Below are 27,268 nucleotides of genomic sequence, written 5' to 3'. Positions count from 1 at the left end.
GACAATGATAATTGCATCTGGTCCCATCACTTCATGGAAAATAAATGGGAAAAAAATGGAAACAGTGGCAGATTTTTATTTTCTTGGCCTCCAAAATCACTACATATGGTGACTGCAGACATGAAATTAAAAGGCGCTTGCTCCTTGAAAGAAAAGCTATGAGAAACCCAGACAGTGTACTAAAAAGCAGAGACATCACTTTGCTGAAAAAGGTCTGTATAGTCAAAGCTGTGGTTTTTTCAGTAGTCATGTATGGATGTGAGAGTTGGACCATAAAGAAGGCTGAGTGAGTAAAAGTCACTCAATCGTGTCCAACTCTTTGTGACCCCATGGACTGTAGCCAGCCAGGCTCCTCTGTCCATGGAATTCTCCAAGCAAGAATACTGGAGTGGGTTGCCACTCCCTTCTCCAGGGGATCTTCCCAACCCAGGGATCGAACCCAGGTCTCCCACATTGCAGGCAGATTCTTTACCATCTGAGCTACCAGGGAAGCCCAAAGAAGGCTGAGTGCCAAACAATTGGTTTCAAATTGTGGTGCTGGAGAAGACTCTTGAGAGTCCCTTGGACAGCAAGGAGATCAAACCAGTCAAGCCTAAAGGAAATCAACCCTAAATATTCATTGGAAGGACTGATGCTGAAGCTGAAACTCCAGTACTTTGGCCACCTGGTGCAAAGGGCTGACTCATTGGGAAAGACCCCAATGCTGGAAAAGGTTGACAGCAGGAGGAGAAGGGGATGCCAGAGGATGAGGTTGACACGACAGACAGACAGGGATGACAGAGGTTGAATGGCATCACCGACTCAATGGATATGAATCTGAGCAAATTCCGGGAGCTAGTGAAGGACAGGGACACCTGGCATAATGTAGTCCATGGGGTCACAAAGAGTCAGACACGACTTAGTGACTGAACAACAACAATAGATTATGGCACAAGGAAGCTTATATCTACTTCAATTTTTTCTGGAAATGTTTTCAAAGAAGAGACACTAGTTATTTTAGTATGACCAAGAGTTAGCCAGTTGGAAATGATATTCAAGATGGAAGAGTACAAAAGAATGAGCCTCCAATAGAAACATGATGTAATGAACTTAATTGTATCTCTCCAAAATTCATGTTGGCGTCTTAATTTCCAGTACCTCAGTTATGAATGTGTTAGGAGAGACAGCCTTTAAAGAGGTGATTGCGTTAAAATGAGGTCCTCAGGATGGGCCCCAATCCAGTTGTGTTATGGAGTTGAAGCTCAGTCTTCTCTCTTCATGACAAGCCAATTAACCTGAAAGACAAGGAATATAACTTTATTCAGAGATCCAACTAAGAGGATGGTTTTCTGTTTTATTCATGCCAAAGCCTTTGACTATCTGAATCACAATAAACTGTGAAAAATCCTGAAAGAAATGGGAATTCCAGACCACTTGACCTGCCTCTTGAGAAATCTGTGTGCAGGTCAGGAAGCAACAGTTAGAACTGGACATGGAACAACAGACTGGTTCTAAAGAGGAAAAGGAGTATGTCAAGGCTGTATATTGTCACCCTGCTTATTTAACTTATTTGCAGAGTACATCATGAGAAACACTGGGCTGGAGGAAGCACAAGCTGGAATCAAGATTGCCAGGAGAAATATCAATCACCTCAGATATGCAGATGACACCACCCTTATGGCAGAAAGTGAAGAAGAACTAGAGCCTCCTGATGAAAGTGAAAGAGGAGAGTGAAAAAGTTGGCTTAAAATTCAGCATTCAGAAAACTAAGATCATGGCATCTGGTCCCATCACTTCATGGCAAATAGACGGGAAAACAGTGGAAACAGTGACTGTTAATTTTGGGGGGCTCCAAAATCACTGCAGATGGTGACTGCAGCCATGAAGTTAAAAGACACTTACTCCTTGGAAGAAAAACTGTGACCAACCTAAACAGCATACTGAAAAGCAGAAACATTTCTTAGCCAACAAATGTCTAGTCAAGGCTATGGTTTTTCCAGTAATCATGTATGGATGTGAGAGTTGGACTATAAAGAAAGCTGAGCACAGAAGAATTGATGCTTTTGAACTGTGGTGTTAGAGAAGACTCTTGAGAGTCCCTTGGACTCTCAAAACTAAGATCATGGCAACCGTTCCCATCACTTCATGGCAAATAGATGGGGAAACAGTGGAAACAATGACCGACTTTATTTTTCTGGGCTCCAAGATCACTACAGATGGTGACTGCAGCCATGAAATTAAAAGACGCTTACTCCTTGGAAGGGAAGCTATGACCAACCTAGACAGCATATTAAAAAGCTGAGACATTACTTTGCCAACAGAAGTCCGTTGTCTAGTCAAGGCTATGATTTTTCCAGTAGTCATGTATGGATGTGAGAGTTGGACTGTGAAGAAGGCTAAGGGCCAAAGAATTGATGCTTTTGAATTGTGGTGTTGGAGAAGACTTTTGAGAGCCTTTCGACTACAAGGAAATCCAATCAGTCCATCCTAAAGGAGATCAGTCCTGAGTGTTCATTGGAAGGACTGATGTTGAAGCTGAAACTCCAATACCTTGGTCACCTGATGGGAAGAACTGACTCATTTGAAAAGACCCCGATGCTGGGAAAGATTGAGGGCAGGAGGAGAAGGGGATGACAGAGGATGAGATGGTTAGATGGCATCACTGACTCAATGAACATGAGTTTGAGTAGACTCTGGGAGTTGGTGATGGATAGGGAGGCCTGGTGTGCTGCAGCCCACGGGTTCACAAGGAGTCAGACACAACTGCGACTGAACTGAACCATCTTGTTGAATATACAGAAAAGTAGAATATAATAGACTGTAAAGCACTATGAACCAATTCAACATAATTAAGTGAAAGTTGCTTCAGTCATGTCTGACTCTTTGTGACCCTGTGGTCTGTAGTCTGCCAAGCCCCTCTGTCCATGGGATTTCCCAGGCAAGAATATTGGAATGGGTTGCCATGCCCTCCTCCAGGGGATCTTCCTGACCCAGGGATCCAACCGATGTCTCTTATGTCTCCTGAATTGACAGGCAGTTTCTTTATGACTAGCACCACGTGGGAAGCCCCAGGGTTCCCTGAGGCAGGAATTTATGTATGACTATAATTTGACGGCCTCTAAACCCTTCAGTTCATACGGTAAAGCGTCTGCCTGCAATAAGGGAGACCTGGGTCCGATCCCTGAGTCGGGAAGATCCCCTGGAGAAGGAAATAGCAATCCACTCCAGTATTCTTTTTTTATTATTATTATTATTATTATTTTTCCACTCCAGTATTCTTGCCTGGAGAATCCCATGGACGGAGGAGCCTGGGGGGTCGCAAAGAGTCGGACACAACCGAGCGACTTCACTCACTCATAATAACAAAAGTAATAAAAACAAAGAGTAAAGTCAAAGAAAAAGATCCACCATGGAGTTAGAATTGGCTCTTCCCTGCAACAGTTTCACTGATGTTCTTTTTTAAAAATTATATATTTATTTTTGGCTGTGCTAGGTCTTCATTGCTGCTAGTGGGCTTCCTCTAGTTGTGGAAAGTGGGGGTTACTCTCTAACCTCTGTGAGATGTGCGGGTTTGTCATTGTGGTGGCTTCTCTTGTTGCAGAGCACAGGCTCTCGGTGTGTGGGCTTCAGTAGTTGCAACTTGAGGGCTCTAGGGTTCGTGGGTTTCTAAATTTCGACACATGGGCTCACTAGTTGTGGCTCACGGGCCCTAGAGCATGCAGGCTTCAGTAGTTTTGGCACATGGGCTTAACTGTCATATGTGAAATCTTCCTGGACCAGGGATAGAACCCATGTCCCCTGCATTGGGACATGGATTCCTATCCACTGCAATACCAGGGAAGTCCTGACTGATGGTCTTATAAGAAGAAATTTAGGCCCCAAAATAGTTAGCAATAACACACGCATGCAGGGAGAAGGCTGTATGAGGACACGGCTAGAAGTTGGCATCTCAGGAGAAGCCTCAAGAGAAACCAGAACTGTCAACACCCTGATCTTGAACTTCCAGCCTTCAGAACTGCAAGAAAATAAATTTCTGTTGTTTGAGCCACCCATTCTGTGGTGTAACATTATAGCAGCCTGATGTGTGTTTTTCCACACCACCAGGAAATTCTCTAGTTCTCATCTGACAGTAACTGGGTACTCTATCAATTTAACTGAATTCTGACGCTGTCTACTTGATCATAACATCAGACCCTGATGCCAAAAGTTTGGCCTCTGTGTACCACTGCCGAGTTGAATCTCGGAAACAGAGTTTTGGGTGAAGTAGAAAAGAGTAAAAATAAATAAATAAAATTTTTATTTTTATTTTATTTTTATTTTATTTTATTTTATTTTTTGGGCTGTGCTGTGTAGCATGTGGGGTCTTAGTTCCCTGATCAGGATTGAACCCAAGCCCCCTGCATTGGAAGGTTGGGATCTTAACCATTGGACCACCGGGAGGTCCCAAATAAAAATTTTAAAAAAGTAGTAGCTTTACTGCTTTGCCAGGCAAAGGGAGGGACACAATAGGCTCATGCCTCAAAAATGTGTGTCTCAACCCAGGGAGATCTGGTGAGGAGTTTTTAGCAATGGTTCAAGGATGGAGTTGCTGAGAAGGATCAGGGTGTGCACAGGGCCTGTGTCCCTTTATTCATTTACTTTTAATTTTTTTTAATTTTTGGTTGTGCTGAATCCTTGTTGCTGTTGAGTAGACTTTCTCTAGTGGCAATGTGGGGGCTCCTCTTCATTGCAGTGCTCAGGTTTCTCATTGCAATGGCTTCTCTTGTTACAGAGCACAGGTTCTAGCCATGCAGGCTTCAATAGTTGCAGCTTATCAGCCCTAGAGCACACAGGCTTGTGGCATATGGGCTTTGTTGCCCTAAGGCATGTGGGAATCTTCCTGGACTAGGGATCGAACCCATGTCCCCTGCATTAGCAAGCAGATTCTTATCCACTGTACCACCAGGGAAGTCCCCTGCATTTCTTTGTGTGGCCTCAGATGGTCTCCTGATGATCAGTAGTTCTTGAGGTTATTAAACACTGGACTTCTCTCTGAAATAAAGAATGTCTCAAGTAGTTAACATTTTCTGTTTGTTGTAATTTTCAGAAGAACTCGGAGATACTGTTTTGTGTATCTCTTGAGAGAGCCAGGATCCTATCTCAAGGCTGCACTGTTGTTGCTTGATTGCTCCTCCCTTGTCTCTTCATCTCTTCTCTTCCATGTTTGAACCTGCCCTTTGGAACTCAGGGAAGGTCTGGAAATGGGGGACACAGAAAGACTTTTCATGGCCAAGAGCCCCACAGGGTCCTACTTGGTTTCAGTCCCACAGATTCAAGTCTCAGTCTCACAAGACTGCCCCCACTTCAGCTCCAGTTGAAAGTCTGAGTTATCACTTGTGCTTCTGATGGACTGGCTATACATCAGAGGTTCCTGTGAACCCCTCCTTGGGTTCAATCAATGTGCCAGAGCAGCTCACAGAACTCAGAGAACATTTACTTACATTTACCAGTTTATTACAAAGGATAAGAAGTACATAATGAAGAGTGTCACCTACAAATTGGCACTTGACATCTATCTCTACAAGGATCAAATTGTAAGTGGTGTGGGTGCTGACCTTTAACACCCCCTGAAAAGAGTTCAGGGTGGAAATCAGGAATGAGGCACTCTGTGCTCTGGGAGAAACTGGCAGAACAGGTCTTCAGATAGAAAGATATTTTCAGGAGACTTTATGAGCCCAGTTCTTTCATCTCCTCAGATCTAGAAAAGCACTAAAGTCCTTCACGGTGATGTCTGCTTATTGCGGCTAGCAAAAAAAAAAAAAAAAAAAGAATATGTGCTTAATTGCATGTACTCCCCCTTCACCAAAATCACATTTATAATGACCTTCTCCCCTACTTCTCTGGAGCAGCTTCTCAGAGCTATTTGAAATGCTGTCTCCCGGGCTAAAGTCCTCATTTTGCCCCAGATAAAACTTAACTTACAAACTCTCTTGCTGTGAGGGTTTTTTTGGTTTTTTTTTTTTTTTCAGTCGAAAAAAGGTACATAGGTAGGCCAAGGTCTAGAAAGATGTCTCCATGGAACTGGGTTGCACCACCTTCTCCAAATATGGATAGGCTCACCAACCTGGAAACTCATCAAATCCCTTGTTCCAGATTTTTTATAGAGTTTAATCTGTAGCTCCTCCTTTCCCCTTCCTAGAGGTCAGTGCTGTTATTATTCAGTCAGTAAGTCGTTTCTGATTCTTTGATGACTCCATGGACTGCAGCTCCAATCTCCTCTGTCCTCCAGTATCTCCTGGAGTTTGCTCAAATTCATGTCCATTGAGTCGGTAATTGCTTTCAAACCATCTCATCCTCTGCCATCCCCTGCTCCTTTTCCCTTCAGTCTGTCCCAGCATCAGAGTCTTTTCCAGTGAGTCAGCTCTTCTCATCAGGTGGCCAAAGTATTGGAGCTTCAGCTTCAGCAACATTCCCTCTAATGTATATTTAGGGTTGATGTCTTTTAGAATTGACTGGTTTAATCTCCTTGCAGCCCAAGAGGTCAGTGGCTAGTGCTAAAAGTGTTAGTCCCTAACCATTTGGTCTCTCTGGTGACCAGCTCCATCCTTAGGCTATCTGAGGGCCACGCATTTGAATCACTTCATGTGCATAAATTTAGATGTGGCCCAAAGGGTTTCTTATGAATAACAGACATTCCTACCACTCGGGAAATTCCAAGGGTTTTAGGAAATTTTTATGCCAGACATGGAGACAAAGACCACAAATATTTCTCATTAAATCACCCAGCCCTAGCAAACAAACACAGATGGTTTATTTAAATACTTGTTAGGTATAGTTGAAACATAAAGGTATATGTAGAAGAATAGTAGAAATAAGACTGAGTGACTGTAAGGAGAGGGAATATATGTGATTTTGAAAAGCGAAGACTTTGGAGCCTGACTGTCTAGGTTCAAATCTGGTCTATAACATGTGCCAACTATGTATGTCAGCCTAGGCAAGTTATTTTCTTATTTAACAAAATGAATTATTTGTGTCCCATCAGAGTCTTTTTCCAAAAGAGTCCTAAATGCAGTACTTGGGTGCAATCTCAAAAGCAATGGAATGATCTCTGTTAGTTTCCAAGGCAAACCATTCAATATCACAGTAATCCAAGTCTATGCCCCAACCAGTAATGCTAAAGAAGCTGAAGTTGAACGGTTCTATGAAGACCTACAAGACCTTCTAGGACTAACACCCAAAAAAGATGTCCTTTTCATCATAGGGGACTGGAATGCAAAAGTAGGAAGTCAAGACATACCTGGAATAATAGGCAAGTTTGGTCTTGGAGTACAGAAAGAAGCAGGGCAAAGGCTAACAGTTTTTCCAAGAGAACGCACTGGTCATAGTAAACACCCTCTTCCAACAACACAGGAGATGACTCTACACATGGACATCACCAAATGGTCAATACTGAAATCAGATCGATTATATTCTTTGCAGCCAAAGATGGAGAAGCTCTATACAGTTAGCAAAAACAAGACCAGGAGCTGACTGCGGCTCAGATCATGAACTCCTTATTGCCAAATTCAGACTTAAATTGAAGAAAGTAGGGAAAACCACTAGACCATTCAGGTATGACCTAAATCAAATCCCTTATGATTATACAGTGGAAGTGAGGAATAGATTCAAGGGATTAGATCTGATAGAGTGCCTGAAGAACTATGGACAGAGGTTCATGACATTGTACAGAAGCAGTGATCAAGACCATCCCCAAGAAAAAGAAATGCAAAAAGGCAAAATAGTTGTCTGAGGAGGCCTTAAAATAGCTGAGAAAAGAAGAGAAGCTGAGAAAAGAAAAGAAGGTAAAGGAGAAAAGGGAAGATATACCCATCTGAATGCAGAGTTCCAAATAGCAAGGAGAGACAAGAAAGCTTTCCTCAGTGATCAGTGCAAAGAAATAGAGGAAAACACTAGAATGGGAAAGACTAGAGATGTCTTCAAGAAAATTAGAGATACCAAGGGAACATTTCATGCAAAGATGGGCTCGATAAAGGACAGAAATGGTATGGACCTAACAGAAGCAGAAGATATTAAGAAGAAGTGGCAAGAATACACAGAAGAACTATTAAAAAAGATCATAACCCAGATAAACGATGGTGTGATCACTCACCTAGAGCCAGACATCCTGGAATGAGAAGTCAAGTGGGCCTTAGGAAGCATCACTACAAACAAAGCTAGGGGAGGTGATGGAATTCCAGTTGAGCTCTTTCAAATCCTAAAAGATGATGTTGTGAAAGTGCGGCACTCAATATGCCAGCAAATTTGGAAAATTCAGCAGTAGCCATAGGACTGGAAAAGGTCAGTTTTCATTCCAATCCCTAAGAAAGGCAATGCCAAAGAATACTCAAAGTACTGCACAATTGCACTCATTTCACAAGCTAGTAATACTCAAAATTCTCCAAGCCAGGCTTCAACAGCATGAATCGTGAACTTCCAGATGATCAAGCTGGATTTAGAAAAGGCAGAGAAACCAGAGATCAAATTACCAACATCCACTGGATCATGGAAAAAGCAAGAGAGTTCCAGAAAAACATCTATTTCTGCTTTACTGACTATGCCAAACCCTTTGACTGTGTGAATCACCGCAAACTGTGGAAAATTCTGCAAGACATGGGAATACCAGACGACCTGACCTGTCTCTTGAGAAATCTGAATACGGGTCAGGAAGCAACAGTTAGAACTGGACATGGAACAACAGACTGGTTCTAAATGGGAAAAGGAGTACGTCAAGGCTGTACATTGACGTACAGCCTGCTTTTTAAACTTGTATGCAGAGTACATCATGAGAAACACTGGGCTGGAAGAAGCACAAGCTGGAATCAAGATTGCCAGGAGAAATATCAATAACCTCAGATATGTGAATTAAACCACCTTTATGGCAGAAAGTGGAGAAAAACTAAAGAGCCTCTTAATGAAAGTGAAAGAGGAGAGTGAAAAAGTTGGCTTAAAGCTCAACATTCAGAAAACTAAGATCATGGCACCTGGTCCCATCACTTCATGGCAAATAGATGGGGAAACAGTGGAAACAGTGACTGTTAATTTTGGGGGGCTCCAAAATACTGCAGAATGTGACTGCAGCCATGAAATTAAAAGACGCTTACTCCTTGGAAGAAAAACTGTGACGAACCTAGACAGCATATTAAAAAGCAGAGATATTTCTTAGCCAACAAATGTCTAGTCAAGGTTATCATTTTTCCAGTAATCATGTATGGATGTGAGAGTTGGACTATAAAGAAAGCTGAGCACAGAAGAATTGATGCTTTTGAACTGTGGTGTTAGAGAAGACTCTTGAGAGTCCCTTGGACTGCAAGGAGATCCAACCAGCCCATCCTAAAGGAAATCAGTCCTGAATGTTCATTGGAAGGACTGATGTTGAAGCTGAAACTCCAATACTTTGGCCACCTGATGCAAAGAGCTAACTCATTTGAAAAGACCCTGATGCTGGGAAAGATTGATGAAGGCAGGAGGAGAAGGGAACAACAGAGGATGAGATGGTTGGATGGCATCACTGACTCAGTGAGCATGAGTTTGAGTAAACTCTGAGAATTGGTAACGGATAGGGAGGCCTGTCGTGCAGGAGTCCATGGGGTCACAAAGAGCCAGACACAACTGAGCGACTGAACTGAACTGAACTGAGGGCATATTAAGTTAAAGTATAATATTAAAAATGGCCACTAATTTTTTTCATTTTTTTATTTGTGGCTACTGCAAAATTTTTAATTTCATATGTGACTCACATTATATTCCTAATAGTCAGCACTGATCTAGACTTTATTCAATAACTTGTTGAGTGACTTGATTAGGAGATGATGTGATTATATTTTGATTTGTGTGCATGCTAGTCTCTTTGTGTGAAGCTAAGTCACTTCAGTCGTGTCGGATATTTTTGATTTAAGGTAATTCATATAGCACTGGCGTGTGATAAACTTTTGAAGATATTGGAGGAGCAGAAGAAAATCATAAGGATCTGGGAGATGGGATTAGGTCCTTCAGGATCAATTGGAATGATGAATGATTAAAACCCTGTTTAGACAGGAAAATCAACATTTCTCAAATTTTTTCTTTCTTCACCCTGAGAGTTTTATTTTCTACTCTGAAAATAAGTAGTGTTTTCAGATTCAAAATCAACTCCATCTACACCTAGCCTGATAAAAGGAGATTAATAAATAACATCCAGTGCAAAAGTTGTTCTTTAGGAGGAATATTACAAATACTAGCAAAGAGTAGAATTAACTTAGGATATCTTCAAAGCAGTCACTAGCTTTTTTTGTTGGGCCTTGAAATACCATTTACATTGTTCTCTTGAAGAGGTAGTTTTCCCTGTCTTTATCTTGACAAGGTAAACGTGTTTACAGCCCTTTGTTTCCAGGCTTTAGGATTTGAGATCTATTTGTTTTCCTGCTTGGTTATCACATTTCCAAACATCTTCCCACAAAGGAACCCGAAACTGGGGTTGAGATTCTCGGTGGCAAATACCTGCATCTGGATCTAAGAGATTTCAGGTCATGATCCCCATTCTTCAGGGATTTCATGCCAATTCCTCCCCAACAGATTCCATTTTGAAATTTATCCAACCCATTGCCTCCTCCTGTTTTCAGTAAAGATGGAAGAACACCACACAGGAATTAAATGACACAGGAGACCCGCTGTAGGACAGTTTGTTGGCCTCCGTGGCTTACTTCCTGGAGGCTGGTTGCCTGAGCTGTGGCTCCTGACTACATGGAGCTTGGAAGCTAGTGCTGCCTGCTTCCAAAGTGCCCCCAAGACCCCAGTCCCCTCAACCAATCCCCGCAAAACATCAGCAAACAGTCGTCTTGAGCAACTGTTATCTGTGGCCCAGGATGAGGATTGCTTAACTGAGAGGTCCCTGTCACCTTGGGGACAAGTCAGGTTCCTGATCAGGTTTCTGAGAAACCCACTTGCTCAAAGAGCATTGTCTCAATATGCTCAGCCTACTCTTAAATTCTTGAGATCCTGTTGAATTTCAGTTTTTACCGTTTAAAAATACCATTTAAAAAAAAAAAGAGTTTTTTCTGTCCCTCTCAGCCACTGAGCCACTTTCTTAAAGGCAGTTTGAGTTTAGCCACGGCAAACAGGTTTCAGATCTCCCTCCCTTTCACCGTCCCTCCTCTTCTAGCAAGAAGGAAAAACCTAAAGGTTTCAGACATCTAAAACTTGACCCTGGGAATTGTTTGACTACCCTGATTTTACACAAATCATTTGAGACAGATATAATTCTAGCCCTTTACAATGATTTCATCTGTCCTTTCAATAAATACGGGGAAAAATAATTTTTCTGGAATCACATTGGAGCCTGCTCTGAGTGGATGAAGGGGTCCGAAAGACCTACGTTTTCCTTTCACTGGTGCCATTTGCTCTTGCAAAACAGTAAAGAAAAAATCATTCTAAAGCAAAGGAAAAGAAGAAATAAAGTGATTTACAGCCAAGAATGACATGGTGAGGGAATTCCCTGGTGGTGCAGTGGTTAGGACTCTGCGCTTTCACTGATGAAGGTAGGGGTTCAATTGCTGGTCAAGGAACTAGGATCCCACAAGCTGTGCGGCCAAAAAAAAAGAATGATATTCTGACACAAATAATAAATAAAAATCAAAGATTAAAAAAGAATGAAGAAAAAGACACGTGTCTCTGTGTGAACCTTCAGGGTCCAGCCTCCAGCCTCCTGGTGCCGCTGGGCACGTACAAGGCTGGCAGACTGAGCAGGGACCGAGCATCCGAACTGCTCATTTTAGTACATTTAAAATTGAAGCAGTTGAAAATATTTTCCCATCAAACACAGCTTTGTTGTTTTGATTAGAACAACTTATTACTGTAGCTGTAGAAAACAGAGTCTACGATGGAGATGTGTCGTAAACGAAACATATACACTGGATTTCAAAGACTTACTAGGGAAAAAAAAGTAAACTATCTTAACATATATTAATATATATACATACATTATTTGTTCAAATATTATTTTGGCTATCAGGTCAAATAAAATAATTATGAAAATCAATTCTTCTTTCTAATGTTTTCCTTTTAAAAATTTTAATGTGGTCACTTAGAAAACTTATATAAATGGCTTAGATTGAATTTCTGCTGGCAGCGCTGCCATACAGGATATTCTTTGTCCTTAGACTGCTAAACTCAGTTGCTGTGGTAACTAAAGGGGCCTCCTGGCTCAGGGTTTCCTGGAATACAGGGGGGTGACGCGGGGGAGGGGAGGCAGGACTCATGGGAAGGTTTTTTTGGAAGTCACGTTTCACTCATCGCCAGTTTTCTCCGCTAACAGCCAGACTGAATAATACCTTCATTTAGTAGTGATAATTTTGTAACGTATATAAATATCAAATCAGGTGTGACTGAGTTCCCTTCTCCGTCCACCTGAAACTATCACAACATTGTTAATCGCCGATACTCCAATATAGAAGAAAAAGTTAAAAAAAATAAAAACAAAAAACTTCCCCCCCACAATAATAAAAAATACCGAATCAGTATGTTGTACACCTAAAACTAATATAAAAATGTCAGTCAATTATACTTCAGTTGTTGTTTTGGTTTTTTTAATCCTCATTTAAGGACAGACCACATGAGGTGGTTTGTTTCAGGCCCAGTAGTACCAGTTTGGATTCCAGGCACCCAACCAAAACCCCAAAGGACGATGCACTATCAGCAGTGACTCCTCCAGCCAAATTCTACCTCTTAACCTGCTTCTGCCACCCCACTCCCTCCTCCCCTGCTGGAGTTGCTAGGCTACAGATCAATAGGCATTGGGAACTTGACTATTGATAACTTCCCACCATTAAAGGCCTGATATAATTGCTCACCCAACTCACCCAACTAAATTGTCCCCCTTCCTTTACTCTCACATGGGAGCCACTTCTCCGGCCTTTTATTTTCCTTCATCTTCCTCTGCTCTCATTTTCCTTCTATCTTTTTCCTCCTCCTCTTGCTCACTTCTCTTGTATGGCTTGGAAATCAGATGTGTATCTCACACTTTTCTCTCACAGCCCAGAAGGAATAGGATGTTGGCAGTTCTTTCCAGTTGTGTAAGAAGCAGTTGCCCCCGTCCCTCTTGAATGTTTTAAGTGGAAGAAGGGGCGCACCATTGATTCCTGAGGGCCTGGACTTTTTGACCCTCTCTACTGATGAATCCCCAACTTCTTTCTGATACACAGTTTTTCCTTTGCAAATAAAATACCTGTTTAATGGAACCTTACAACTGTTCTCTCTCTAGATGCTGTCAACCTGAGACTAGGGGCAAAACACTGCAGAGTGGGTGGGATTCAGCTGGGTGGGAAGCTGGTGAACGACATTTTCAGGAGTTTGGATTGTGTCCCAGGCCAGCTGATTCTCTGCTTCCTGGAACCCAGGAAGAGTTGGTTTGGCTCCTGGATATTCAGGTTTTCTCCCAGGAGAGACTATGCTAAGTCAGAGGACAAGTGGAGCCGAGAGCTCTTCCAGTTCTTCCTTCTTTGGCTTTCCTTCTCTCAGACTGTCCTTCCCTCCCCTCCAAGATTGTAGACACAGCCTGCAATCAAAGAGCAGCTGATAAAGTCATAGGATTATGAATGTTTTCTGTTTACATCCAGCGACTTTTGCCGAATATGGATAGCCTTTATTCTCATCTTTTTACGGACTGATTTAATTCTGAGCACTTGCGAGAGCAAAAAATAAAGTGTATCTGCCCTCCCTCCAGGCTTTTTCTGGTAGCATTTTGTCTGTGAAACGTGCTCTTAAAACGGGGAAGGAGAAGAAGCTTAAAAAAAAAAAAAAATTGAGTAGGGTGGGGGCAGGATGTGGTTTTCAAAAGCTGGCCTTGGGGGTGGGTTGGGGGGTGTTGCCTAGGGAGGGGGCAGTGTTTGAGGTCTACGCGTCTAAGGAGCTCCAGAGATTGGAGGCGGGTAGGGTGGGGCTGGGGGCTTGTCTCTCGGGCTCCGCCCTCCCCGAAGCTTATATAGACCCGTGAGCTATAGGCTCGCTACTGAGGACCTGGAGGAAAACTTGCCGCCGATAGAGGACATTTTGGAGGTTTTGCTGCCTGGAAGAGGGGTCTCTGGAGCCCCACTCCTAGATCTTTATCGAAGATTTGAAAAGAATTAAATTAGGGCCATGGGGACCACGAAGGTAAGAGCGATACGGTTACCGGTTATTTTTGCCGGCTTGGGATGCACTCGGAAAGGCAAGCTATACCGGCGTTGGCTGAGCTCTGTTACGCGGAGTCACCTAGCAATCTGGAAGCCTTTCCCATTGCTCCCCCAGCCTGCAGTGCCGCACTTACACAGTTCTTTTCGGATGTCATGTCCTATAAAGAATTTATCCCAGTTCCATTCACCTTCTTGGGGTGGGAAAAGTCACCTGGAGAAGTTGTGTTTGTATTACACACATGGGTGTGTGTGTGTTTTCTTTAATACAATTACATGCTTTTGAGGATGTGAAGTTGAGTGTTCAGGGGATCAGGGGCGGTATGGTGGCGTTGATGCTTTAGACCTTGAAAAGACCTGAGGTTTGTTTTGGGGGTGTCGGGTCGGTGTCCAGCCATCATCTGTTCCATGACTTATGGGATTCCCTGAATTACCTAAGGAGAGAGAATTCCATGATTGTGAGCGCACAGTATATTAATATATTATTGTGTGTTGTGGATGCGGTATTTGTAGGGAGAAAGGCATTTTCACCAAGGTAATTTAATTTATCTGAAAATAAAAGATGAGAGAAGGGATGAAAAAGTGGGAAGGCCCTCAAGGATTTAAATGATGAGAGAAAATAAGAGGTTTCTACTAAAAGGAGTGGATGAAGCAGAAAGCGCTGCCCCCACGGGCCCCGGGAGTACTTAGATGCCAGTGGAGGCAAGGTCAATTTGGGAAACTGTTAACTCCAGGCCTGCCACTGCCTGACTTGATAGAGAAGGGGTTTAAGATGAGAAAGGGTTGGCGGGGGCGGGGAGCTCTCAGGCATAAAAATTGAGCTCTCTTGGGGTGGAAATTAAGATCACACCTACTAGAATTATCCCCGACAAGGTGAGTGATGACTGGGTTGATTTCAGCACAGCCCCCTCACAAAATGTCTCCGTTTTGAATTGGGAGTCAGCTTGTTCTCGCCCCCTGGTGGGTGGGTGGGGGATAGCAGTACCTCTTTAAGTGAACGGGCAGAATTTGAGATGGGACCAGGGTACGGTGGTACGGCGGGCGGATCCTGCAGATTCTGTGACCCAGAGTTGCGAGCATCCTGGTGATGACGACACGTCACCAGCACTCGTGCTTTTGTGGAATTTGGGGTACGGGGGAGCCTACACTGGCTCTAGCTGGTCGCAGAGTAATCTGTTCTCAACAATCCTAGGGTTTTGCGGTCTGCCCTCACAGTTTTTTCTATCCCTGAGCACAATTCTGTGCTTGCCTGGGGATATACCTGGGGCTGCTGTTTGAATACTTATAAACGGAGTAACCCAGTTCTCCTAACTTGTCCCTTCCCAAGTTTTCTTTCCAGAATTTCCCCAGGTTTACTCTTCATGCTCATCTATATCACCAGAGAAGCTCTTCAGTTCTTTTGTGTTCCTTATTCACTACCTAAATGGTTAGGTTGTTTTCATACCACCAACCAGCTGAGTTCTAGTATATAAATCTCTCTTTTTTTTAATTTTCTTTTGTTTTTAAAATTTTATCTTCATGGTATTTTTCTCTTTTAAATTATGGAAGTATAATAACACGTTTACGGGAGACTTGGAAAATACAGAACAAAGTTACATATAGTTCCACTATATATTACAATTTTTTTAAGTAGATATATCAAGATTTTTAGTTGGAATTTTCAATATCAAACTCAAAAATTAATAGAATGAATATACAGAAAAGTAGAAGACTGTGGTAGACCTGAAAAGCACTATGAACCAGTTCAACCTAATTAAGATTTATACAATTTTCAGATAACAGCAGAATACAAATTCAAGTTCCCAGAGACTATAAACTGGGAGGCACTGGAACGTATCCAGGGGCATAAAACAAGGTGCAAAAATTTCATAGTGCGTTCTCCTTAATAAGAGCCAGTCATGGATCAAGAATTTTAAGGAATGTTCTTCTCTACCTTCCCCCCAGGTCACCGCACCTCTGATCTTCGCCATCTCGGTTGCTACCATAGGCTCTTTCCAGTTTGGCTACAACACTGGAGTCATCAATGCTCCTGAGGCGGTGAGTGCCAGGCAACAAGAGTTTGAGTTTGGAATGGGGAAAGTATTCCTTTAGGTAGGGTTTCCAGAATTATCATGCTTAGACAGACTTGGTAGCTCACTTGGCTAAGACTGAGATGGGGCATGATATTGGTGGGGATCTAATTGAATCCTTGATCAAAGCAAGAGGCTCAGGACAGGGGCCCCCTGCACCCTGGACTGGGCCCGTTCATCCTCTCACCCTCTGGTGACACACTTCCCTTATTGTCCCCTAGAGGTTAGTTACAAAATCGGGGTGCAGGGGTGCAGTGTGAGGTTTCAGGACAACTAAGTTATTCAGATCTGGTAACATGAACTCCAATGTTACCTGTCTCTTACATTGCCATCTATTTATTCCCTCGACTCTCTACCTACAAAGTAACTGGAACACTGTTCTCTTAGGGAGGGGAAGATCCTGAGTGTTTTGTCTCTTTTCTCATCCAACTGTAATGGTCTTTTCTCCCACCACCCATTTTAATTGGCAGATCATAAAAGACTTTCTCAATTACACTTTGGAAGAGCGGTCAGAACCGCCCCCGTCCAGCGTGCTCCTCACATCCCTGTGGTCCTTGTCTGTGGCCATCTTCTCCGTGGGTGGTATGATTGGCTCCTTCTCCGTCGGACTCTTTGTCAACCGATTTGGCAGGTATTGACCAGAAACTGTGCAAGGAAGGGGGCTGTACTGGTTGCATTGAAGACAAGCATTGAGGCTTAGAGCAGGGAGGTGATGGTGCATTTGAATAAAAAGCATGTGACATTCCCATCAAGGGAAAACCAATCCCACAGACCAGTCTCCATCCCCCTCCCCCGCCCCCCAGCCACATTCAGACATAATGATGAGTCGGGTGGAGTGGGACAATTTTAATTTCTAGTAAATTTCTAGCTGATGGATGCTGTTAGTTTGTGGACAACTTTGAGAACAAATGGCCTTGAAGTGCTTCCTAAAATCCTACCCTATAGCTAGGATGTAGAGGGGAAAATCTGCAACAAGTTCTCTAGGTGAGTCTCATGTAGGCCGAGGTGTAGGAACCATTAGTCCTGATTATCCCGATCAGATATGTTCTGATACTAGAAAGTGGAAAAGTTAGACCAAAAGATGTATGAGCCTGGAGAATGGTAGAGTGACTAGGAAAGAAGGGGAGAGGTGGACTCTGTTTTGCAAATTTTCCTTATCTTTGTTTAATCTTCCAGGCGCAATTCAATGCTTATTGTCAACCTGTTGGCCATAGCTGGCGGCTGCCTTATGGGATTCTGCAAAATAGCAGAGTCGGTTGAAATGCTGATCTTGGGCCGACTGATTATCGGCCTCTTCTGCGGACTCTGCACAGGATTCGTGCCCATGTACATTGGAGAGATCTCCCCTACTGCCCTGAGGGGCGCCTTTGGCACTCTCAACCAGCTGGGCATCGTTATCGGAATTCTGGTGGCCCAGGTACTCTAGAACTTATTGAGTGTTCATTCATGGCTCGTTAAGTGAATTGACACAGATAAAGTCACCAAAAATAATGTGTGGCACAGGGAACTATATTTATTATTCTATGATAAACACAATGGAAAAGAATATTAAAAAAAGGTTCTGTAAATATATATAACTGAATCACTTTGCTGTACATTGGTACTTAAATCAACCATGCTTCAATTTTTACAAACAAAAAATGTCTGGCACTTACTCAACTACATGTTTCAGATATTAATTAATATTACTAGCGCTCATAGATGGCTAAGGAAACAGGTAGGGTAGAAAAAGAAAAAGTTATCTTTGCCTGTGATAGAAGGCCAGATGATTTTCTGAACATTTTTTTTTTTTTTTAAATCAATTTGTGGCTTCCCCTGTGGCTCAGTGGATAAAGAATCTACCTGCAGTGCAGGAGACACAGGAGACTCCGGTTTGATCCCTGGATTGGGAAGTTCCCCTGGAGGAGGAAATGACAACCCACTCCAGTATTCTTGCCTGGAGAATCCCATGGATAGAGGAGCCTGGGGGGCTACAGTCCAAAGGGTCGCAACGAGTCAGACATGACTGAGCAACTAAGCATGTGGCCTATAAAGTATGGAATTTATAGTATTGTCTTTGGTTTCTAGATCTTTGGTCTAAAAGTCATCTTGGGGACTGAAGATCTCTGGCCTCTGCTCCTGGGCTTCACCATCTTACCAGCCATCATCCAGTGCGCTGCCCTTCCATTTTGCCCTGAAAGTCCTAGATTCTTGCTCATTAACAGAAAGGAGGAGGAGAAGGCAAAGGAGAGTGAGTATCCTTCATGCTGTCACTGTAGGAACCTCAGGACTGGTTTGTTTTTAAGATGAGGGTTTTGGATCTGGTTCTTGTCATCTCCTTTCCCTGCCCTCCAGAACCTGAGCAGAGAATTGTCTGATTACTCTGAAGTCACATGGGGCGAGGGGTGAGAAGGCAAGTTCAGGCCAGACACAGGGCTCCTCAGAGTGGCGTTTTTCCCAGCTATCTCATGGGGGCAAGGCATTAGCCAGTACCTTATCTGTGACCTCTCCTCTTCCGCAGTCCTCCAGAGACTCTGGGGCACCGAGGACGTGGCTCAGGATATCCAGGAGATGAAGGATGAGAGTATGCGGATGTCACAGGAGAAGCAAGTCACAGTGCTAGAGCTCTTCCGTGCCCCCAACTACCGGCAACCCATCATTATCTCTATCATGCTCCAGCTCTCCCAGCAGCTCTCTGGGATCAATGCAGTGAGTATCCATTCAGGGCAGATGTGTCTGACCCATTTCACTGGAATCACCTGACCATCTTCCCTGGTGACTCAGTGGTAAAGAATCACCTGCCAATTCAGGAAAATGAGGGTTCGATCCCTGGGTCAGGAAGATCCCCTGGAGGAGGAAGTGGCAACCCACTCCAGTATTCTTGCCTGGAAAATCCCATGGACAGAGGAGCCTGGTGGGCTACAGTCCATGGCGTCACAAAGATTCGGACGTGACTTAGTGACTAAACAACAACACACCTGACCAGAGGTGAATCACACTGGCCACTGCTCACCTTCTGATATACCCAGGGTCTCTCACAATGTTTGCCTGGTAGTGGTTTCTCAGAAAACGCACATTATCCAGGTTTAGACTTGTCTTTGTATTTATCTTCTAAAGCTATATCTATAATACAAGTTTGTGTGGCAAGATGAGAGAATGAAAAATTTCTCACCCTTAGTCTTAGAACTTGTCGTGAACATTTGTCCTCTTCCAGATTTTTTTAACATTATGGAGTATCATAATTTATCTAATTTTTATTCATCCTCTGTTTTGGACGGCTTTTTTTCTTTTTTGATTGTGCCTCTCAGCTTGCAGGATCTTACTTCTCCAACCAGGGATCAAGCCCGTGCCCCCTGCATTGGAAGTGAGGAGTTACCAGGCCACCAGAGCGAAACTGCTAAGTCCTAGTCACTGGACCACCAGGGAATTCCCAACCACTCGTTTTTAAAATATCCAGTTCTCTTTAACTCTCATCTGTCTTGGATGATGTCATCAATGATAACGTAGGCCATGTAATCCAGGCAGATCTGAGAACTGACACACCTTGGGGTTTTTTCCCAGGACTTTACAACCTGAAATCAGTGTAAACCCCTAGGGAGCAATTAGGAGGTGTGAGGGTACCCAGACAGAGCTGGCCTTACCATTGTGTATATTTTTTACAACTTAGAATAGTAACTGTGATTGTTTAAAGTGTGGGGCCAAATGGAAGGTAGCATCGGGCAGGTAGCCATGATATTCTGTGCAAAAGTCTGTTTCCTTCTTTTGAGTCCTGGGTGTGAGCAGAGAAGGTATTCCTACACCTCTGTCCTTTTGCAGATAAAATATTTGATATATTTGGATATGGAGAACACTCCAGACCTCTCTCTAAGTACCAATTCATGAGCTGAGGATTTGCCATCATAATATGATCAGTGTGATCAAACCATTTTATGACAAAGCAGTTTTGCAAAAAACACATGATAACTTAAAATAGTAAGTTGGTCTTTAGCCTCTCTCCCTAACGCACCACAGGGAAACTTGTGTTTGTGCTTCCCGTGAGGGATTAGAGGCTATTATATTAGAACCTCAGAGGGAAGATGGTCTGAAAAGTCCTCTCGGATGGTTCCGATGGGTCTCAGTCTCAAATTTCCTCATTTGAAAAACCACTGTAATAAAATATACACTCAGGACTGTCTGGAACAGTGAAACTGGGACTAGAGGGAGGTGTCCAAGTATAAAACGGGTCCTGAGAAGGCCACATTCTTCAGTTCTACAACCCAGGCACCTGCTTGCCTCCCCCAAGTCTGATCCCTGCAGAACAGGATCAGAAAAAGCCTACCCTGGGAAAGTTAAACAAATGGTGGATGAGTGCTCTGCAGGCAGGCCCCTTCCCCCTTCCCTCCTCCACTTCAGTAAATGATGGGTGAAAGTCAGTTTTCCAACCTACCTTTGAACAAACTATATTTTCTAATCTCCCTTAAAGGCAGAAGGGTAAGAGGCTGGACAGTGTTTACCCAGCAAAGTAAAACTGGCTTTCGGTAAGATGACACAGGGGTGAGGTTAACCTGGCCCCAAGGTTCCAGGCAGCATGACTTTATTATAAGTTTGCTTGATGTGTGTATGTCTGAGTTAGGTTTTTGATCTGTATGCTTTTATATAAGAAGGAGAATTGGCATGATTATTCATCTCTAGTTTTAACTGTTCAAATGTCTTTCCTTACAAGCTTTATGTTATTAAATATTCTTGGAATTTTTTTAAAAAACAAATTTTAATTAGCTCACCCTTGCTTCTCTCCCAGAGCAGCAGTTTTTAATGAGGATGATACTATTTATCTCAATTTCCAAGAGCACAGCCTGAATCTTATTTTGGAAAATATACATGGTTTCTATCTTAGGCTGTAGGGCTTTGAAGACTTGTTTCTGCAGACAGTCACTCTCAGTGTGGGAGTGTATGTTGATCAAAAACTCTGATGAAGAACTTTTCCCTGACAGTCCAGTGGTTAAGACTCAGCACTTCCTATGCAGGGGGCACAAGTTCAATCCCTGGTTAGGAACTAAGATCTCACATGCTGCATGGTGCAGCCAAAAACTAAAAATAAATAACAATAAGAACAAAAGAAAAAAACAGAATGTACCACACCAATTTTTTTTTTTTAAGTCTGCTGAATAGGGGCTGCCGTGGAGGCAGATATTCTGGGTGAAATCATAAACTCCCAAACCAAGCCTAAGAGCCTGAGCAACCTAGATCCTGTTGCCTTGTTATCTTCAGGTCTGAGTCCAATGTTTCCACATCTCTTAAGTTATGGTAGTTGTGGCAGCCCTGCGTATTAGCACATTGTTGACTGAATAATAAGGATAGTATAAATTGTAGCTTATTTAATAGTGTGCATTCAATTAAAATAATCACTGGTGTTATTTACTAAAACACTTGTAAAGATCCAGTGCCTGGAATTCCAGCCCACGTTCTAAAAACAAGCAGGCTGAGGTTACCCTTCTGTTTCTTCCCTATCAAGTTGATCCATCAATGCCTGTCATTATTGGTGGGGGTGGGGGTTGGGGTAAGAGTCTATCGGTAAAGCAGAATTGAAAAACTTAACAGGACTTAAGCCATTCTATCTAAGTTACTAAAAGCAGACTTCAGGAAGAGACTAAATGGAGCAGTAAGAATGAGCATAGTTTGGAGGGAAAAAATGGAGCTAAGTAGCTAGAGTTGAAGACAACTAACAAGAAAATAAGTTACAAAAGATCATTTGTTTGCAGAAAAGATACTGTGATTGAACAACAACAACAAAAAATTGCTGGAAGGTACTCCTGAACTTCTGGGACTTCTGAGTTGATTTTTTGAGGGTTCAGTGCAACTGCTACACACAACTGTATTTCACAGTCGCACCTTTTGTTCCCTGTTAGGTGTTCTACTACTCGACAGGAATCTTCAAAGATGCGGGTGTCCAGGAGCCGGTCTATGCCACTATCGGCGCAGGTGTGGTCAACACCATCTTCACTGTGGTGTCTGTAAGTCAGATGTTTTGATCATTTTCAAGCAGGGTGGAGAATTCTTGGTACACATATTCAAGTATAGGTGGCATGTCCTTCCATCTCCCTGCTGCCTTTTAGTTAAACCTTTTTTGTTCTAATTCCCTGTTGGGGAAAAGAGCTATTGAATGATGAGTAAATGAAGATAGATGGGCAAAGGGAAGCACAGAGGGGACCGTGGAGGATGCTCTTAACTCAGAGCTAGAGGAGAGGCAGTGTGACTATCGCAGGTACCCTGCTGCTGGTCAGGCAGCTTCCAGTAGCTCATACAGTGTCTTCTGAAAAGGAAAGTGACATTGTTTCACGGGTACTTTTTCTAAATCATTTTTTTAGGTGTTCTTGGTGGAAAGGGCTGGGAGGAGGACTCTTCACCTGATTGGCCTTGGAGGGATGGCTTTTTGTTCCATCCTCATGACGATTTCTTTGTTACTGAAGGTGAGTACTCTTTGTAAAGGAAAGGGAGGAGTGGAGAAAGGTGAGGGGGTGGGTTGTCGAGGTTTGGTGATTACACAAGTGAACTTTGAGAGAAGCAATACATGCAGAGGTTTAAGAAAAGTGGATTTTCAGAGATAGATGATTAAATTGCTGTCATCCCTATAGCTATATGACATAAAGCTTGTAAAATATATGGTCTCATTTCATTCTTAAAGAGATGTTAAGGTCATTAATCTGGTTTTACAGCTGATGAAATGGTCTCAGAATGTGCAGAATAACATGTGTGATCATACTGCTAAGATTCCAAGACCCAAGGCTGCTAGGACTTCCTTGACAGTCCAGTGGTTAAGAATCTGCCTTCCAGCACAGGGAGTGAGGGTTCAATCCCTGGTCAGGAAACTAAGATCCCACATTCTGCATGGTGCAGCCAAAACAAAAACAAGAACAACAACAAAGCCCAAGGTTTCTAGGTCCAGTAACTCCTTTACATCATGGGATAGAAGGAACTTTTCATTATTCCATCAGTCCTCATCTGTGGGAAGCTGGCACCTACCTGGGCATGCTGTCTTTAGTACTAACTTTCCTCTGTTCCTTTCTCGTAGGATAATTATAGCTGGATGAGCTTTATCTGTATTGGGGCCATCCTGGTCTTCGTGGCCTTCTTTGAAATTGGCCCAGGCCCTATTCCCTGGTTTATTGTGGCTGAACTCTTTGGTCAGGGACCCCGTCCAGCTGCCATGGCAGTGGCTGGTTGTTCCAACTGGACCTCTAACTTTTTGGTTGGACTCCTCTTCCCCTCGGCCGCGGTAAGTAACTTAAAACTCATGCAACCCACGTTGAAACCAACTAATACATAGTTCTTCTTAGGAACAGAATAGCAATGATAGGCCTTAGGATTCCAAATCAATATTTAAAATCCATCATTTGGTGTAGCATTAACAGCCTGATCCAAAAGGCTCACTGAGGATAGGATGTTAATGATGAGGTAGCTCCTATTGTAAAATGGCCTAGAGTTGATTTGTTAAATAAAGGAACTAGCAGTGGACATCTAGGATGCATTTCCAATTTCTGTGAGTCTTTTAGAAACCCAGATTTTTAAAAATAATCAAAAGGACTTTTCTGCTGGTCCTTTGGTTATGAATTCGCCTGCCAAAGCAGAAGACAGGGGTTCGATCCCTGGTTTGGGAAGACTTCACCTGCCACATGCTTCGCAATAAGAGAAGCCCACACACTGAAACTAAAGAGTAGCCCTCACTCACGGCAACTAGAGAAAGCCCAACCACAGCAGCGAAGACCTGGTACAGCCAAAAATAAATTAAAAAATAATGATATTAATCAAAAGTCCTAAAAACTCAATAGGTATTTGGAAATGGCTAACTTTAATGACTAGGAAAAGGAATGACACAAAATTGCAGAGAAATCTAGGAAGTTACCAATGAAATCATGAGCAAGTCACTGAAGAGACTGCACTGTTTTGATGAAGTCTAGGGGGGGTTATGCCTTCAAGGCTATTAGAAATATGATTGTGAGGGAACTGACTGACTCTTCTGTTCTGTATCTCTTCACCAGTTCTACTTAGGCGCCTATGTTTTCATCGTCTTCACTGTCTTCCTCGTTATCTTCTGGGTCTTCACCTTCTTCAAAGTTCCTGAGACCCGTGGCAGGACTTTTGAGGAAATTACACGAGCCTTTGAAGGGCAGACGCAGACAGGAACCCGCGGTGAGAAAGGCCCCATCATGGAGATGAACAGCATCCAGCCCACGAAGGACACCAATGCCTAAGAAGTGCCTCTTACCCACCTCCCTCCCGTCACGTAAAGCAACCTCCCCCTGAGCAAGCGGGGAGACCTCATCAGGTTGTAACCCAGGACTGTTTCTGAATGCTGCTACTCCATTCCTTTCTCATCCACATACTCGTTGGGCGCTCAGAGGATCCCAAGGCTGGGGTTAGTCGTTGTGTTCAATGGCTTTTAAAAATTTCATTTCTTGGACATTCTCTTCAGCTCAGGAGAGACCAAGTAAACCTACCTTCATTTCAGGAGGGATTGGCCGCTTGGTATGTGACAACTTGGCCAGCTCCTGCTCCCTTAGGTTCTAAAATTGCCTCAAGGCATTTTGGGGAGTGGGCTAGAAGGTGCCATTCCTCCAACCTCAAACTCACCAGGAAGCAGGTACACTTAAGAGTGGAGGCCAGAGAGGGATTCCATAAGAGCTCCTCCTTCACTTCCGTACAGCTCTGCTGAGCAAATTAACTTGAGTTTTATTTATTTTATCTTCTGGTTTTATTGCATAAATATTTATTTTTTTAAATATAAAGTAATTTTACCAAATAATGAAAACATAAGGAAATTGAGGTTAGAGGGAGGTGCTTCAAGAGAGGTTATAGGGTGGAAGATTTGATACCGAAGAGGTTAAGGTGCAATAAGAAGGGAAGGATTTAGGGAGAAAGGTCATGCATGATTGGAGGATGCATGATGTGGTGTATGAGGTTTGCACGTTGCCTCTTAACAATTTCTATCCTTAAGATAAAAACTCTCAACTTTCTCAGAAAAGTCATGTGCCTGTATAAAGAAGCTATTGGTTTCCTTTGGAACTTTTTTCTTCATTTAAGATTATATGTAGTATTACTTGAAATGTAGGATTATTGCTAAGGTGGGCATTTTAGTTAATAGGGGTCTATGGGTTCTAATTTTGGATGGAGTCCAGAGAAGGGACGGTTATTTCTACAAATCCTCTCTCCCCTCACTGGACCAAGCAGCTTCTTTCTCTGTAGTAAACTCACTTTTTAAAAATATTACTATCACCCATCTGGTGGGAGAGCCTCCCAAGTGAGCAACCAAAAATCTTGGTTCTTGGTAGAGGTTCATTATTTCTTCAGTTTGTTGTTTAGAGGATTTTAGATGTTGATTTTTATTTTGCTTTAAGCCATAGCTTTAAAAGAACTTAGAGATGTTTATAGCTAACTTGGAATTTATAACCTCAGTGCTGGAAAACGATTTTCTTCCTGAACGATTATTATCCAGTTGACGTGTGTTATTACATGAGGGTCATCTCATGCTTGTTTATGTCTGTTTACCATGTCAAGTTACCCTTGTTACCACGTTACCATAGTGTTACGTCAGGTGCCCCCTGAGGGACTTGAACTTTCCTGTAGACCACACGTGACGTGTGCGTGAACGTGTGTGCACCGTCACGAAGCAGTTGCTGGTTATCTTGTTGGGTTCCTAAGGCCCCTGTTGGGTATAATGTGTTCAGACTTGTGTATATGTAAACAACACTGCCTCTGCTGGGTGGAATCTGCATCAATGGTTTTCTTTGAAACTTTAGAGTTCCATCTCATCAGGCTGCCTTTCCTTGTTGGAGAAGACAGAGAGAACTCCCTAAATGTTGAGACTGAGAGTGGAGGACTCACTCTCCACTCAGACAGCAGGGAAAGACAGGAAAGAGTGTGAGACCAGGACATGATGCCTCGTGGGTGCACTGGAAGGGCGTCATGGGGGAGAGGGAGGCATTCTTAAGGGGACAATAAGCTTCTAGATCTGGGGTGGCGAGAGAGTTTGCTGAGATGGAGGGATTGCATTTGCCACAGCCCATGGCCACCTCCAGGATCATCCAGTATTTTTAGAAGTGGAGACTGGGCTCTTCATCCCTCCTTCATATGTTACTTGATCTCCCTTCCCCTCTTTGGTGCTTACATATTTCAAGCCCTTCAGTCAAACCCTTGCCTATGACAGTATTTTGGTTCTAATTTCTCACCATTCATTCCCTCTGGTTGCTGAGGCTTTGGGTACAAAACTCGCAGAGCCTTGGGACAGGGCTTTGCCGTGACGGGGGACTGTCCTCCAACTGCACCTCTGCTCCGACTCAGACCAGTGGGTTGGCAGTGGTGCAGCATGGAATTTTTTCCAGTTCTCAGTGACCAGGTTGTGAATAATTTCCAAATGGATTTTTTCTATTATTGTTACTACGGTTCTTTGTTTTGAAATAAAATTCTGAATGTACATATATAACATCACAGGCTTGGTTTTTTGTGTGTGTGGGGGCGGGGGGGACCTTCCTCTGTAACAAGTCAGCTTTAAATACCTTGTGGCTGCTCAGTACTTGTTGTAACCTAAATAAGTTTCTTATATGAGAGTTTTGTACAAATGAAAATAGCCATACTCATTTATTATGCGCAGATGAAATGGAAAAGCCTTAGTGCATTGCCTTGCATACTTAATAAATTATGTTGCTTGCGTTCACCAGTGAGAATTCTTCTGATTTTTCTCTTTTCTATTTCCTTTCTCCTCCAATCTTTGATCTCTGAAATTTATCCTACATTAATGTCAGGGTATTCATATATATACATATGTAATATATGTGTATTATATGTTTTCCCAATGGCTCAGCAGTAAAGAACCTGTAGTACAGGAAATGTGAGAGATGCAGTTTCAGTTCCTGGGAGGGGAAGATATTCCCTGGAGTAGGAAACAGCAACCTACTCAAGTATTTGCCTGGAGAATCCCATGGACAGAGGATCCTGGTAGGCTACAGTCCATGGAATTGCAGAGTTGGACACAACTGAGCAAGCACATTGTATATATATCACATACATATATTCATATCACATCTATATGTATACACATGGAACACATCC

The 27,268-nt window shown here is 42.9% G+C and overlaps 1 protein-coding gene across 2 annotated transcripts in view; it reads left to right on the top strand.

Annotated features, from left to right (window-relative positions):
* Nucleotides 1–26,873, top strand: part of SLC2A3 (solute carrier family 2 member 3) — an 86,391-nt gene extending 59,518 nt beyond the window's left edge. Inside the window, exons 1-10 of one of the 2 annotated variants that reach the window (XM_061418007.1) lie at nucleotides 13,967–14,121; nucleotides 16,083–16,175; nucleotides 16,678–16,838; nucleotides 17,384–17,624; nucleotides 18,275–18,437; nucleotides 18,708–18,895; nucleotides 22,072–22,176; nucleotides 22,531–22,632; nucleotides 23,235–23,438; nucleotides 24,202–26,873. In XM_061418007.1, coding sequence (XP_061273991.1) covers nucleotides 14,107–14,121; nucleotides 16,083–16,175; nucleotides 16,678–16,838; nucleotides 17,384–17,624; nucleotides 18,275–18,437; nucleotides 18,708–18,895; nucleotides 22,072–22,176; nucleotides 22,531–22,632; nucleotides 23,235–23,438; nucleotides 24,202–24,414 — 1,485 coding nt within the window. In that variant the 5' untranslated portion in view covers nucleotides 13,967–14,106 and the 3' untranslated portion in view covers nucleotides 24,415–26,873. Of the gene's footprint in view, nucleotides 1–13,966; nucleotides 14,122–16,082; nucleotides 16,176–16,677; nucleotides 16,839–17,383; nucleotides 17,625–18,274; nucleotides 18,438–18,707; nucleotides 18,896–22,071; nucleotides 22,177–22,530; nucleotides 22,633–23,234; nucleotides 23,439–24,201 lie in introns of those variants that run through there. The other variant, XM_061418006.1, reaches the window with a different exon arrangement.
* The last annotated feature ends 395 nt before the right edge of the window (nucleotides 26,874–27,268 follow it).

This window comes from Bos javanicus, chromosome 5, assembly GCF_032452875.1.
Source record: "Bos javanicus breed banteng chromosome 5, ARS-OSU_banteng_1.0, whole genome shotgun sequence".
Classification (NCBI taxonomy): Eukaryota; Metazoa; Chordata; class Mammalia; order Artiodactyla; family Bovidae; genus Bos; species Bos javanicus.
Note: the sequence above shows the minus strand (reverse complement) of the source record. Positions and strands in the feature narration are given on the sequence as shown.